The following is a 14,859-nucleotide window of genomic DNA, read 5'->3' as shown; positions in this document are numbered from 1 at the left end:
TGTTCCAAAGGCAAAATGTTATTCTTTTATCAGCACAAGAAGGCTTCAAAAAGCTAATGAATAGGCTCTGTTCAAAGCAGGCCTGAGAACTGAATCGTATCTCATTCTAGTTGCAACATCTTTGGACATGCTGAACCACTCTCATCCCCCCTTTCCTGGGAAGGGTGCCAAGAGTCCACAATAGTCCCAACATAGGAGCTTTCTGTTCATGCTCAGAGGAACTCATGGGCAGGACTCCTGGAAAAGGAGGAGAAAAGGGGAGGGAACTGGAAGGGGATATATACTCTGTGCGCATGACTGTGAATTCGTGCATGCTTTTTGTGAGTTATCACACTTGCTCCTTCTACCAGTTCATGGATGGTAGAAATAAAGCTTTTTCTCTGAAACTATTCCTTGAGTGTCTGTTGACTCCCACTTCCCTTTCCCGGGCGCAATATTTTTCCCACCTGAGGGCAAAGCCTCATAAGGCTAAAAATATGTCTCCGTTTGCAGCTGGTTGCTGCTGCAATGCAAAGACCTAACCAGATTCAGAGAAGCCATACATGGAACTCAAAATCTCAAATTCCCTTTTCTTTTTTAACCAATGGGTTTTGGTCCAGTTTAATTACCGGTACTTGCCTCACCCTTTTTCTAGCTCTTTATTAACACGCAGCAGAGAAAGTGGGGGAGAGAATGCACACCACATGGCCAATTATCAAGTGTGCGTGGTGGGGGGTGTTGTTCATCGCTTCTAGTGTGTTGGAGCAGAGAACGGGGCCCAGATAGGTTGAGAAACACTCGTCCACGTTTATGCTATTGCAATTATGAAAATGTGGGGTTGAAAGCCTACCCCATCCCACCGTTTCGTTCCAAAGTTGCTTTTAATTCAAACTACTTTATATCCTTATGAGGAATGGTCACTCTGGGGAGCAAGACACAAGCCAAGGAGTGGGGTGTGGGGCTAGATGTTCCCCAGGGTGGGTGTCTGTCCCTCCTCCCCACCCTAATCTAGGAAGGAAGAGCACCTTGTGCTTCAGGGACCTCCTTCAACAGTTTACTGCTGTAGAGTCGACTGATTTTGGTCACTGCCTAAATTTAACGCCTAATTCTGTGCCACATCTAGGATTTAAGAAGAAGGAAAAATTGTATCTTATTAAAGAGAATCTAGGGGTGCTCTCAGACTGTTGCTTTTTCTGCATTAATCACATGCCAGCAAATTCAGGTTGCACAACTAAAGCAAATTTGCAGCTCTGGCACAAACAACTCGCTTCCCCAAAAGACTGGACTTTTTGTGGTAAGGGAAGTGATAAGAGCGAGCCCTGGAAAGTGTGTGGTAACGTGTGCTTGACACAAGGTCACCTAACCAACCTGCAAACCAATCAGGATGAAGGCTCAATAAACAGGTTGCCTGGGAAGCAGCATCTCTATTTGGTCAGACAAGCTGCATCCTGGCCATTCTTAGCCCTGTCTTCCAGCACCTGCTATAAAGGTATTCTCTTACACAAAGGTTGGAGACACCACCATATGTGGAGGGGCAAATATGGCATCTACGTTTGGCCCGATGAAGACCACAGCCCAGCAGCTCTTGGCATGCAGCAGTTTGGTACTGGTATGCAGCAGCCTCCCATTGTACTTGAAGCTCCTTGATTGGGCTGAGGCACAGACCAGCAGAATATCCGCTCCGCTCTGCGCCCCCCCGCCCCCCGCCAGGAATCTGTGGTATGAGGGAAGCGCAGAGATTGCATGCTAATCCCAGATAGGGGACTGGGAGGGAGAAGGCAGGAAGTCATTCAGAACCCCCAGTGTTTGGGGTCCAAGGTTGCAGAGATTCTTGGCAGAGATTCTCTTCTTCCCTGCCCTCTGTTTATGGCACATTTCCTTCCAGGGTTACAATTAAATTGAGAATGGATAGTGGAGGACAACATGGGCTATAGAACAACCAAGCTAAAGTTTCATTAACAGGCAGTTTATTGTGCTCACATAAAAGGTGAAAACAAAGAAATCAACTAACACATGGACAGAGAGCAGTACCTTAAATTAACATCTGACTCCCACATGAATGTGCTACTCTTACTCCCACTCCCGTTTTCAACTGTTCTCATCTAGTGCACAAAGCTGGTGAATTATTGTGCAGTATCAAAAGCCCACGTTCTGTGGTGAGGCATCCATCTTGAAATGGGCTTGAAGAAAGCAGTGGCTAAGGCGTGGCAGTGAAACTGTTGTAAGAGTGTATTCTCTTGCTATGGTGAAGGAGGAGGGAAGTGCCTGCTGGACTGAGGTGATCTCAGGCTGCAGAAGTGACAAGAAATTGCTCTAGCTAAAAATGTAAAACTGAAGAGCTTTGGAAGGTGACATTAATTAATTTAATGATGTCCCCAAGAACAATGGGGTGTAGAAAAACCATACTGTGCCTTCTGAGCAGAAGAGAAATGATCTGGGAAATCTGTCTATCCCCCCCCCCCCCACAATCCTCCCCTCCAACACCCTATATGTGGATGCAACTGAGCTGCAATGAAATGCTGGGCTGCTGAGTGAAGAGCAGGAGAGAAGCTTCTGGAGTCCAGCTTCTGGGGAAGCCCAGGCATCGTGAGCTGGGCAGACATACCCTCCCTTTCTCTGACCCCCTGCCTAGATTGACAGTGGAGCTTCCCAGCCTTACTCAGCCCTCTCAGCTCCCCTTGAACGCTGCTTGACAGGTAGGCAGCCCCCAGGAGGCATTTCCCACCCAGCACAGCATAAATTTAAACTGCGCAGGTTCTGCTTTGAGCACTGTTCTTCTCAACTACTCAAAATTCAGCCCCCTTCAGCCACTATTCTGCTCTTGAGTGTAGAATGGATCTCCCTTCTCCTCTTGTCTGTCTGCTTCAGAATCCCTCAAAATCCAAAATGAGAGCAGAGTCAGGATCTAAACTGAGCTAAACAGGCAGGGCAGTGATGTTACAGGCTATTCAATGGGCTTTGGGATTTTCTGCCAGATTATGCCCACTAGCGTCCTTTCCTACAACAAATTAGGGAGGCAAAAGGCAACACTTGGATAATCTTAAGGTCCACCACCAAGAATTCTTAATCCATCTGTTCTGGGTTTGAGTTCCCTTCCTGCTGCCGTGCATTTCAATGATTGGGAGAGGAAGAGCAGACTGAAAGGCGAGGTCACTACAAAATGGCAAAGGAATAGGCAACTGTGAGAGAGGTATCAGCCCCACCTTGAACATGGAGGGCTGACCACACTATCGTCTGTGGGAAGCAGCATTTAATTGCTTTCACTCTCCCCAAAAGGGAAAGAAAAGCCATGGATCCCTTTGAAAAGCAGCTATGGTCCCCAAAATGGAGGTCAAGGAAGGGTGTCCAGATGTTGACTAGCCTGGCAAGCAGACCAACAACCACAGCAGTCAGAGAGGGTCGCCGCCACTCAAGTTGTTCCGGCTTTTCTTGCGCTTTGTCTTGGCTGACGGAGAGGAGAAATCCAGAGATTCGAGACGAAAGGGACGTGGCTGGGGCATCTCCATCGTTTGGGCAGGGGGAATAGGAGCCAGGCTGGAAGTCAGGATGGAGGTATTGTTGTTCAGCAAAGGGGGAGAATTATGGGAAGCTGCAAAGGACAAAAATACAGACACACACACACACACACACACACACACAGAGAGAGAGAGAGAGAGGGAGAGAGGGAGAGAGAGAGAGAGAGAGAGAGAGAGAGAGAGAGAGAGAGAGAGAGAGAGAGAACACATTGAGATACTTGGTCTAATTTCAACATGAAACACTACATCTCCCTGGAGAAACCTATACATCACTTAGCATAAATATTTTTTAATACTCGGGGCTGCAGTCCCACCTCGCTCCACTCACCAACCCATTTGCCAATCCTGCAACTTCCCTCTCTTCACCTCACCCCCCTTGCCCACCCCCTCCTTCTCACAGCTCACCTGAACCCCCTTCAGAGGGTGGTTTTCTGACACACCTCCTCTTCCCCTCCATTAAACCTTGCTGCAGCCATGTTTAATGGATGGGGGAAGGTGCTTCACAGAGCGGTTTGGCAAATAGGTTCAACAGATCGCCCAGTCCACCTGCCCTCACCTCCTGACAGCCACATGAACTACATCATCAACAGCCTTACATTGTTATGTATATAGGAAGATTTTGAGGCTATGCTTTTTAAAGATTTTGAGACATGCTTTAAAAAAACAAAACCCTGTACATTGCCTATTGTGTATGTGAGCATATTAGATACTTGTATAATAACAGAGGATGTTGATGATATGGAATAGGTACAGTGACATACTAACACCACAGTCCTAACCATGTTTACTCAGAAGCAAGTCCTATTAACTTCAGTTAAATGACTGTAGGACTGCAGCATAAGGCCTGACCTTGTGTAGTACAGTGCCATCCAGGGAACTATTAAGCAGTAAGTCCCTAGTTTCAGTCTTGTCACTGGGCCCTTACAGACTGTTGTTTGGGTGGGATTCAATCACATGATGCCAAATTCACATTGAAACTAATTCCAATTTGGTGCTTTTGCACAACAGAACTACTGCAAAATCAGATTATAACAATAAGGAAAGTGATGGGGAAACAGCAATTACTTGATGCAAGGTCATCTCTTTGCAACCTCTTTGCAAACAGATCAGGATAAATGCTCAATAAACAAGTTGTTTGGAAGTGAGGATTGTCATGGACTTACTGGTAGGTGTGTCAGTCCCTCCAACGCAGCTCGTCATGTGCAAAACAGAGATAATAATACTGCCTGGCCTATCATCCTGGGTTGTTGTAGAGCAGAGATGGGGAGAAACCTCTTTGGCCAGATCCTTATCATGATTGGTCTCATGGGACAAATTTGACAAGTGGGTACAGCCTGTCAATTACATGGCACCACAGCAATGCCATCTGCAAAGTGCTACTGAATTGGAGAGGGAAAATCCCTTTTAGCAAGAGCAGAAGATTCCATCAACAGGAGGGGGGGGGGAGAGAGAGACTGAGATTTTAGCATTTTGAAAGTACTCCCTTTTTTTACAGTGGGCATTTGCAGAGCAGGCTCTCAACATTATCCACATAAAAAGGAAGTAGAGGGTAGAGAGTGGAGGGGGGGGGGCAAAGGCTACTGAGAAAGGAGTCTGCTGATTGTGTGCTGCTGCAAAGTATTTTGCAGCCTTGGGGGACCTGAACTGCATGGACACTCTAGTGCACAGGGCTAATCCTTCCAAAGGTTTGCCTGCTCAGCTGCTACAACCTTGAACTTTTTTATGTTTGTACATATTTTATGGGCTAATAGCCGTAAATAAACGAATGAATGAACCTTGAACTTTAGAAGTCTAGTAGAGGGGGGAAGCAGCAGCTGGGACTCCTCCTGCCCACTGCCAATGCTTGCAAAAGGCACCTTTCTTTCTCCCTTCCCTGTCACTTGATGAGGAGGAGGGGAAGAAATAATATTTTGGCTTGCAAGCTCATGTTCCCTGTTGGGAATAGGCAGTTGCAGCCAAGGCAGAACTGAACTCTGCCCTTGCACTCTTGTGTTGACAGGTGGTTCTGGTGCAGACAAAACTGGACTCCCTGGTGAGCCAAGATCCTTCCACAAGGGGGAGTGTTCCTGCCTCTCTTGTAAGGAATACTGAAATAATATTTCAGAAACCTTTTGGACACCTTAAGAGTACTGTACAAATGTTGGGTATTCTGTAGAAGTCAGGCAAACCTTTTGGGGAAAAAAGGAAAGAAGACATGAAGGGGTTTACCTAGACTCTTCATGGGGTCAGCACTGAGAATCTGGCTTGCTCGTTTTGAGCGAAAATAGTTACTGGCAATATTCTCACTATCACTCTTGCTCAGCATCACTTTATAGCGGTCTTCTTCCTGCTGGGAACATAACCAAGCAGTCACCAGTTTATCATCATTTAACCCAAAGAGGTCACTACTGTTCACATTTCACGCATGAGGGAAACTGAGGCTGAAACCTGACATGTCAGCCCCACTTTTAACCTGCTGAACTACACTTACTTCTCTGTCTAGTTTCCACACTGGTGTCCAAAAACTAGGTTACAAAGCCATGGAAAAAATAATCTAATCCAGACCAAGTTATCCATGGGGTATAAATGAGAGGGTTGAGAGCTTACTTAATGTATCCTATGAAAAGCCATTGTGTGTAGAAGAGATTAACTTCTCATTTAATTTCTGGGGGAGTAACAACACTGTGGAATGTATGCACTCTGGTTAAACATGAAAATATTGTTGCATGCCACCCCACTCTGAGCAGTGTGAGATTCCAGGGATTCAAGGAGTTTACCCAGAGTTTGTGTATCTTTTGGAATGAGGTGCAGCACAGACTGTGGTGTCCTATTTAGACATATCTACAACCCGAGCCTACAGTGGAGGAGTTCACAGCATTAACACAGCAAGAGGGTCTTGCTTCACCATGACCATGATTGCTCCCAGTTGGTCGGTCTGAGCTTTCCACACTGACTTGGGGACTGATTTATATATTGTACTCTAAATGAAAGAATGCAGGAGATAGGGCCAATTCCTTGCTGCTGCTGCCACTGCTACTGCACCTTTGCCTTGGCTGCTGGAAGAAGGCAGGAGCTAAACCCTGCCTGCACTCAAGCCCCCACCCCAAATATCTTCCTCCAGTGACCAAGCAGTAGGGCGTTAGTTTCACTCTTTCCCCTCATTATGAAGGCAATGTGTGAACCAGCTTGGAGATCAACAGAATCCCCTGAAGTTTTACCTTCAGCGCAGACTCCCAGCTGTCATCATTTATTATGTGTACATTGTGTAACATTCTCAGTATTGCCCAAGTACCCTTCCTTAGCTTACCATTGCTGCTGCATCCCCATTCTCCGATGATGAGCTCTTCCTGCCTGCTTTGGTCTGTGACAACGAGGAAACTGCTATGGAAAAGAAGAGTAAGGGTGGCTCTCAGCCTCAGTGGTGGCTCATTTCTCTGCTAGTTCCATGTCACCTGGGGCCAGGATCCAATATGTGCATAGACTTACAAAGGCCTATTTAACAGCTTGGTTTCTAAACATTTTCAAAGCGGGGATGCAATAAATTCCATCCGTTCATTAGTCAACAACAGTTGCTGTTGCTTAATTGGTGAAAGCCAATCAGAGGGCAAATGTCGATTGGTTGGTCAGGACTCATATTTTGACCTGAGGCTTGAGCAGTTTAGTCTCTTTCTCACAAACCCTCTATTGATCATCATCATCCACCCTTTCTCCCAAAGGAGCCCTGGGCAGCAAGGAGCATTTAAGGCATCATTTTTGAAAAAATGCAAACATTAATTGTGGGTGGGTGTGATTATTGGGATCACAGCAGGCAGGCAGGACTCTCCAGGACTCCTGAGGAAAATCCTTCATTTGAAGCTGCTATTTGCATTGGGAGGAAATCTCCATTAGCACCAATAGGGATTTTCTCATATATAGCTGTAGTCATGTACACACTTACCTGTGAGCAAAAGAATGAGGCTTAATTCTGAGTAGGCACGTGTGGGGTTTTTCAGCTGGAGAAGCAACACCTCACTGCATTCTGCAGTTCTTAAGTTGTTCTCTCTCCAGCTGGTTTCCATGCCAGAAGTGAGCTGGGCAGAGAGAAAAACTCTTAAAGGAACAAAGCGTAGTGGTGGAAGGGGTCACATTTTGCTCCCCTACTCTGAGAACTCCATTTTGAACGCAGTAAGTAGATCCACACACACCCCACACGCATCTTGCTTAGCTCCAAGTTCATGAGCCTGAAGCCTGTTCCCGATTTCACTGTGCATGAAGGTGAGATGTGAAAAGTATTTTAAATAGTCCCAGAGTGACCATGAAGGAAATAAGAAACCCAAGAATTCCTTAAGAAGTGAGTGAAACCCACATGAAAATCCTGGGAGACCATTTTTGCTCCATTTTGTATGAATGGGCAACCAGAGCAATGTAACATGGTAATTCCGAGTTGTTCTTCTTACCTGCAGGGAGACTGGTCTTTTGAGTGACAGGCTCTGGGATTTTCCAGCAGCCTGATTCTTCATCCCACATGGACTCCCGTTTGATTTTATCAAAGTTGCTGTAATTACAGTCCCGCCGTATGAGGGGTTGCACCTGGTCCAGTAGCTGTTGATAAAGGAGGAGCTCCCGCTCTTGGCGGCGGATGGTGGCCAAATAATCAATCTTCTCCATTTCAAATTCGGACTGAAGGTCTTTGATTTCAGTCTCAGCAACCCTCAGCTGGGAAGAAAGCAGCCAGTTATGGGAATAAGAACTAAGTAAAATGTTGGGATCCAGAGTCCTTACCTGAGCCTATCATAGGGCTGGCTCACACCTGCATGAGCATCACCTGAGGAGCTTGCACTTGATGATGAGCACGGAACTAGCTCAGTTGAAAATCGTAATATAACTACAGAACTTTTTTTTTTAAAAAAACAACTTTTTATTTATTGTTAACAAAACAAAAAGAGAAAACATAACAAAAAGAAATACGACAAAGAATCAACAATATCAGTCATAAAGCTCATCTCGCTCTCAGGCGTTTGTCTACAGACAGCTTTCCGGGTCATGTGGTCAGCATAAACCGCTTCTGGCGTGATGGAAGCCAGATGGAAATGCCGTTTCCGTGACAGATGGCCATCCAACCTCTACTTAGAAACCTCCAAGGAAAGAGAGTCCACCACCTCCCAAGGGAGACCATCCCACTGTCCAACAGCTCTTACTGTCAGAAAGCTCTTCCTGGTGTTTAGTTGGAATCTCCTTTTTTGTAACTTGAAGCCATTGGTTTGGGTCCTACCCTCCAGAGCAGGAGAAAACAAGCTTGTTCCATCTTCCATGTGACAGCCCTTTAGATAATGGAAGATAGCTATCATCTCTCCTCTGAGATTCCTCTTCTTCAGGCTAAATATCCGCAACTCCCTCAGCCATTCCTCATAAGGCTTGGTTTCCAGGCCCTTGATCAACTTGGTTGCCCTTCTCTGCACACGTTTCAGCTTGCCAACGTCTTTCTTAAATTGTGACACCCAGAACTGGACACAGTATTCCAGGTAGGGTCTGACCAAGGCAGAATAGAGTGGGACTTTTACTTCCCTTGGCGCATAAAGGTGTATAAGTGCACAGTGTACAGTTAACACTGTGATGTATACTGATACTATTTTATCAACAGAAGTGCCCTACTTCCCTTGACTAGAACACTATACATTATTATTATTATTATTATTATTATTATTATTATTATTATTATTATTATTATGTCACCCTTCATCTGTAGATCTCAGGAAGGTTCACAACAAAAAATGCAAGATAAAAAACACAAAATACGTAATAAAGACAAGAACTAAACCAATAATCCCCGCCCCCCCCCCACTCCTACAACACATTTAAAGGGCTATGGGATATTAATTAGCCAAAGCGCTAGTTGAAGAGGAACGTTTTTGCCTGTGCGTAAAGGTGTATAATGAAGGTGGCAACCAAACCTCCTTACGGAGAGTGTTCCACAAATGGGGAGCCACTGCAGAAAAGGAACATTCTTACCGAAACTCTCATGGAGGAGGCACATGAAGAAGGGCCTCAGGTGATGATCTCAGAGTCCAGGTAGGACACTTCTGTTGATACAGTCTAAAACAGTATTAGTATATATACACAGTGTTAACTCATGTTAAGCTTGTGGTCTACCAAGACCCTGAGATCCTTCTCACAGGTTGAGCATTGCTTTCCTTTTTGGTGAAGACAGAGGCAAAGTAGATGCTGAGCAGTTCCGCCTTCTCTCTGTCACCCAATAGCATTCTCCATCTTCTCCATGCAAGGGACATACCACTTGGTCAAATATGGAGGTAGTCTTGGCTCCTTTAAACTTGAATGGTTGCAGCTTGTTCTGCAGGGTGGGGAAAGCTAAACCTGTTGTAAATTCCCTTTTCTATACAACTATTTCTGGTAAAGGAGCTCTGCTCTCATTTCTATAAGGCCTCTCTGGTTTTCTCCTCTCTCCCCACCACCCTTTCTCCTCTTAAAAAATCAAACTAAATGTAGATACAAAATAAAATGGTGGTGATACTACTAACACTACTTATATTAGTATGAAAAGCAATGCTTTAAAGCAATGCTTCTCAAGCTAGAAAATTGCTGAAGGTCTCGGTGGACAACTTAATCATTTTTCTGCCTGTTACAACAATTGCAATGCGCTGTGTGAGATGCTGTATGCTTTTTGAATTTTATGGAATTTAAGTTGTAAAACAATACAATGTAAGAAGCATTGCTGGATTACCAAATAGGCAGAGTTGGCACTGGCCTAGGGGTCCACGCCTTTTAGGGATCCCACAACAATGGATCAAAATTATATTGATTCGATCTTGAAAGAATTTGAATTTGGAAGAGAAACCTGCATTGACTCAGAAACCGAGCCCACCATCTGCAAGATTTCAACTGCCTAGGGGCCTCCACAGGGTTTAATCTGGCACTGGTAAGAACTTAAAGAAACAATAAATATACCATTAAAATCAATGACTACTGAACATGGACAAGGCACAGACCACCTGAATGAAGCTTGTGGACAACTGGTGGTCCATGCACCATAGTTTGGGAACCCCTGCTTTAAAGGTCATGGTGAGAAGGACCTGATCCTAAGTCCGTTACTGCACAATGCCCTTGAGTATCTAAATGTGGTGTGGATAGCCGTCCTTACCCACCACTGTACAAGACTTCAGAGGGGAAAGGAATCACCTTTTCCTTCATCTTCTCCAACAATTTGCTTTTGGCTCGCACTTCTTCCTGGATGGAATCATAGACGTTGAGCAGGACCCAGTCACTGCTGTCCTCATCTGATTTCTGCAAAGCTGCCAGCAGCTGCTTCTTCCGCTCATCGGCAATTTTCTTTCGCCGTTTATGCTTTTCCTTCAGGTCTTTGTTCTTGGCCTGTTCACCTCCCACCACCTGCTGCTCCAGCATCTGCAATCTAAGAGGGTCGGAGGCAATGTCTTAGCTCTAAGCACAGCTTGTCCAACTTTCTATATTCAGTCTCTCCCACCTCCATTTTGCCACTAACTTGTCAGCTGAGGATCCCTGAAACTTGGAACCCCTGAACTTTGCAAAAGATTATTGGGTGCTGGCCAGTCCTGTTCAGCTTCCCAGCTGCTCCCCTTAGGCTGTGCAGATATGAAGCACATTCTTCCCCTCAAGCCATTCTGGGCACTAGATTTTCCTCCTCACAGAGTTACAATTCCCAGCAACCTTTAAAAAACACAGTGCCCAGAATTCTTTGAAAAAAAGAATGCTTTGTATGTGCCTTATATTCCCTATAGTGTGGGAATATATGAAGACAAACTGTAAGCAATTAAAAATGTTAGTAGGATTGACATAAACATGAGCAGTAAGAAATAACGGGAGTAAAAATGATAAATTTGTAAATAGGTTTGAATTAGTTATGCAGTATGATTATGATATAAAATAAGGAACCGCAAGGGGAAGGGGAGGGAAGTCAAATAAATGTAGGTTAAATTTGTTTAGATTTACCGTAATTATTGTTGTTGAAACATTGTAAAATGGAAAAATTAAAAGGGGGGAAAATAAAGCTATAGTGTGTAAGTCTAAACTGAGACTGTGCCAGAGATGGGTGGGGTAGAAATAATTTATTATTATTATTATTATTATTATTATTATTATTATTATTATTATTATTATGTCCAACACATTGTAGGAGAATATTGGTGATAATGGGAAGGCTATTTTGCAGTTTTAGGGAAACTTCCCACTATTTCTGATTTTGTGACTGAGAAACCTCAATAAATCTGTCAAAAAAACCCCAAAACAGAATTTGAGAACCAATGTTCTAGTGCACTGAAGAAAATAAATACCTCCAAAAGGGAAAATAATTTTTCATGCCCGGCAGAGCCTGCACATTCAAAGGTTGTTGGAACTGAAGCAGGAAGTGGGGTCAGCAGGGAGACAGACTTCAAAGGCTGGCCGGAGAGGCAGCTGAAACAAGATCCTCTGGACCACAGCTGGTTGCTGAGAAGCTGAGCCAAGGGAGGCTGAGAAGGAAAGCATGGTGGGAAAGCCAGTGGGGACAAAGGAGGAGCAACTGAGGATCCACTGTCATGAGGGAGGAAGAAGTTGCCATTCAGGTCACAGACCTTCTACCTTCTGAACAACAGAATCCTCCAGACATTGCCTTGGCATGCCGAGGCAAGGTGTGGGGAGAGAAACTGTGTTGGCCACCAGGCAATGGCTTTTTCCACCTGCCTTGCCCCCCCCCCCCCCCCCCGGCCAAGGAGCCTTTCCCAGACCATGACTTGTAAGACAAGCAGAAGCAGAGGCAAAGAGAGGAGTTCAGGGCTTTTCTTTTTTAATAATTTTATAAGTTGTGCGTCTTTGTTTCTCAGTTTGATCCTTTTACATGGTTTTGTCTGTATTGTGTTATTTTATGCATTGTGGCTTGCTGTTATTATTACTGATTATAGTTTAGCAATTATTTATTGTAATTGTTAATAATTAAACAGAAATTCACTCTTATTTACTGACATTTAATTTTATTGTGCACTATTCTATTCTAATGGATTACTTTATATGATGTAAGTTGTTTATTTTAAAGTTAGGTTTTTATTATGACTTTTTTGTATTGGAGGAGGTGCATGATCTTTTGTTCTTTCTTCAGCTTGTAAATAGACTTGTGCATAGATATAGAAAGGGGGCATACACATGAAAAATGAAATGAAATGAAGGTGCATGCAGGGACTCCACTCCCCCAACACGGAAGGAAAATGGAACAGTGTCTGCTTCAGGCCTCGAGGGCCCACACGGGAGCCTCTCTGGAGCAAATGAGCAAGTCCAGCAAACATTGCACCCCTTGATGGTCTGTCTATTCCTCACACCGACCTGGCAAGTACTTGCTGCTGGTTCACTGCCACTGGGAGTTCCTCAGCCACCTCAGTCCCAGGTGTCCCCGGTCTGACAGCTTTCTCCAAATTCTGGGCCACAGAAGGAACAGGCGGCTCAGTTGTGTTGGACTCCTGAGTGTAAGGGAAAATGGGAGGCAGCCATTCTGAATATGCATGATATCCACATTGAGGGATGGACTGAAGCTGATTCACATACAAGTTTCCAAAATTCAACACCCTATATTTTGCCTGTCTCCCAGAAGGGATTGGGAGAAAGGAAACAAAGACTGGCCCATCCACTGGACACACAGTCTGAAGTCTAAGGTCAAGGCTTGCTGGAGCATTGTGCTCCCAGCGCTTGGTTACTACTGCTGTTGGTTTTGCTGCTGCCATACTTCAGTCCCAGCCAACCCAGCTGTTGTGCAAGGTTCTGGGAGAGGAAAGGGAGAGGAAAGAGTTTGCTCCCTGGACATGCCCTGAAGTTGCTGGGCAAGAGTGAAATGCTTCTATCATCAACCAGCAGAGAAACTGAGCTGCTGACTTCACAATGCACACTGCAGTGTAGGAATCTCAACTAAAGCATGTTTACCCAGAATGAGTCTCACTTATTTCAGTGGGATTTATTCCTGAGCAAAGCATGGGTGTAATCCTGTACCACTTACTGGAGACCTTAGTGGGACTCACTTCTAAATAAACACACATGTGCTTGAAGGACTCATCCACACTTCCATTTGTCCTATGATTTCTAGGTATGGGTCACAGAGGTCCTTTTTTTGTCTCACCACTTTCCCCAGGAAAACCCGCTGCTTACTGTAGAATTGGAACAAACAATTGGTTTTTTCTGAGGATTGATGTTTGTTCCGATTCAGCAGTAAACAACGGGTTTTCCTGGGGAAAACCTCTGAGACCCATGCCTAGAAATCGTGGGAGAAGCAGACATCTGGATGAGCCCTTAGTCTGGTTTTCAAAACTGTTTTAATCCAGGAGAATACCTATTAACATCAAGTATAATTCCTTACTCGAAGTTATCTCATGGAACTAAATATATAAAAGTACTGGCTTTAATCATTTGTTACATCGGACACAGTTCATTAAATTCACTTGAATCCCATAATTAAGCACCACGAAGGGTGCTTAAGCATCAGCGAAAGGAGGCATTCTGGTGGCAGCGGGGCGGGGGGGGGGGGGCAGATGCACATTTCTGTTTCACTTCACTTCACAGGATGGGCCACCACTGGGTCCCTCTAATAACTTGGAATTGGTATAATGGATTAGAGTAGTCCTTGAAAACTGATACTAAAATAAATTGGTTTGTCTTTAAGATGCCACTGCTGTGTCTGAGTACACCACAACACAGCATATATTCAAGCAGGGCTAACCTGTAAGATATAATGGTTGAGAAGTGGTTTGTGACTAAAAGACTACTCTGCTGTGAACCTGCTAAAAAGCTTTCGGGAAGTCTCTATCCGCCCTTGCTGACCTAATTTACCTGGCTCTTGTAAGAATTACACCAAGGGCTATGTTTCAATGTCATGATAATCCACAGTTTATTGTGACAGTAATCAGAATAGGAAGGCCTTGGGCTTGGACGCTCCCCTCCCCTCTCTTCTCCCACCTATGCTGTAGCTGCAAAGAGAAGTTTAGAAGCATTCACATCTGGGGTTTTTATTTATTAAGCACAGCTTATTGCATAAATAAATAAATAAATATTAACAAACCTACTTAAAAATTTGGTTTAAGAAGTTGGCTTGCTTCACAAGCCCATAGCTAAGAATAACCATGGTTTAGGGTTGGGCATAATGCTAAACTGCAGTCAGTCAAAGACAGAAGCAGAAGTGGCCAGTCTCTTTGCAGCTGCTCCTAAAGAGGAGGAAAGGAAGGGGAGGAGGGTGTACCTAAGTCGACAAAAAGTCATGGTTTCTATCATGATACCTAAATGCAGTGATATAAATGGTATATTATTAAATGGCTATTATTATTAAATCCAAATCGCCTCCAACTGAAACACACTCCAGTCTCCTGTGACAGAGCTGCTCTACATGGCCATCGGTGCTTCACGT

General features: G+C 44.5%; 1 protein-coding gene across 10 annotated transcripts in view; it reads right to left on the bottom strand.

Moving 5' to 3' along the window:
- Positions 1-1,929: 1,929 nt before the first annotated feature.
- Positions 1,930-14,859, bottom strand: part of KIF17 (kinesin family member 17) — a 44,576-nt gene continuing 31,646 nt past the window's right edge. For 7 of the 10 annotated variants that reach the window (XM_028712578.2, XM_028712584.2, XM_028712587.2 and 4 more), the window contains 6 exons: positions 12,798-12,931; positions 10,647-10,878; positions 7,910-8,168; positions 6,781-6,854; positions 5,703-5,823; positions 1,930-3,568 (listed from right to left, as the gene is read on the bottom strand). In XM_028712578.2, the coding sequence (XP_028568411.2) occupies positions 3,369-3,568; positions 5,703-5,823; positions 6,781-6,854; positions 7,910-8,168; positions 10,647-10,878; positions 12,798-12,931 (1,020 nt within the window). In that variant the 3' untranslated portion in view covers positions 1,930-3,368. The remainder of the gene's footprint in view (positions 3,569-5,702; positions 5,824-6,780; positions 6,855-7,909; positions 8,169-10,646; positions 10,879-12,797; positions 12,932-14,859) is intronic. The other 3 variants (XM_077921023.1, XM_028712588.2, XM_077921024.1) reach the window with 3 other exon arrangements.

This window comes from Podarcis muralis, chromosome 17 (genome assembly GCF_964188315.1).
Source record: "Podarcis muralis chromosome 17, rPodMur119.hap1.1, whole genome shotgun sequence".
Lineage (NCBI taxonomy): Eukaryota > Metazoa > Chordata > Lepidosauria > Squamata > Lacertidae > Podarcis > Podarcis muralis.
Note: the sequence above shows the minus strand (reverse complement) of the source record. Positions and strands in the feature narration are given on the sequence as shown.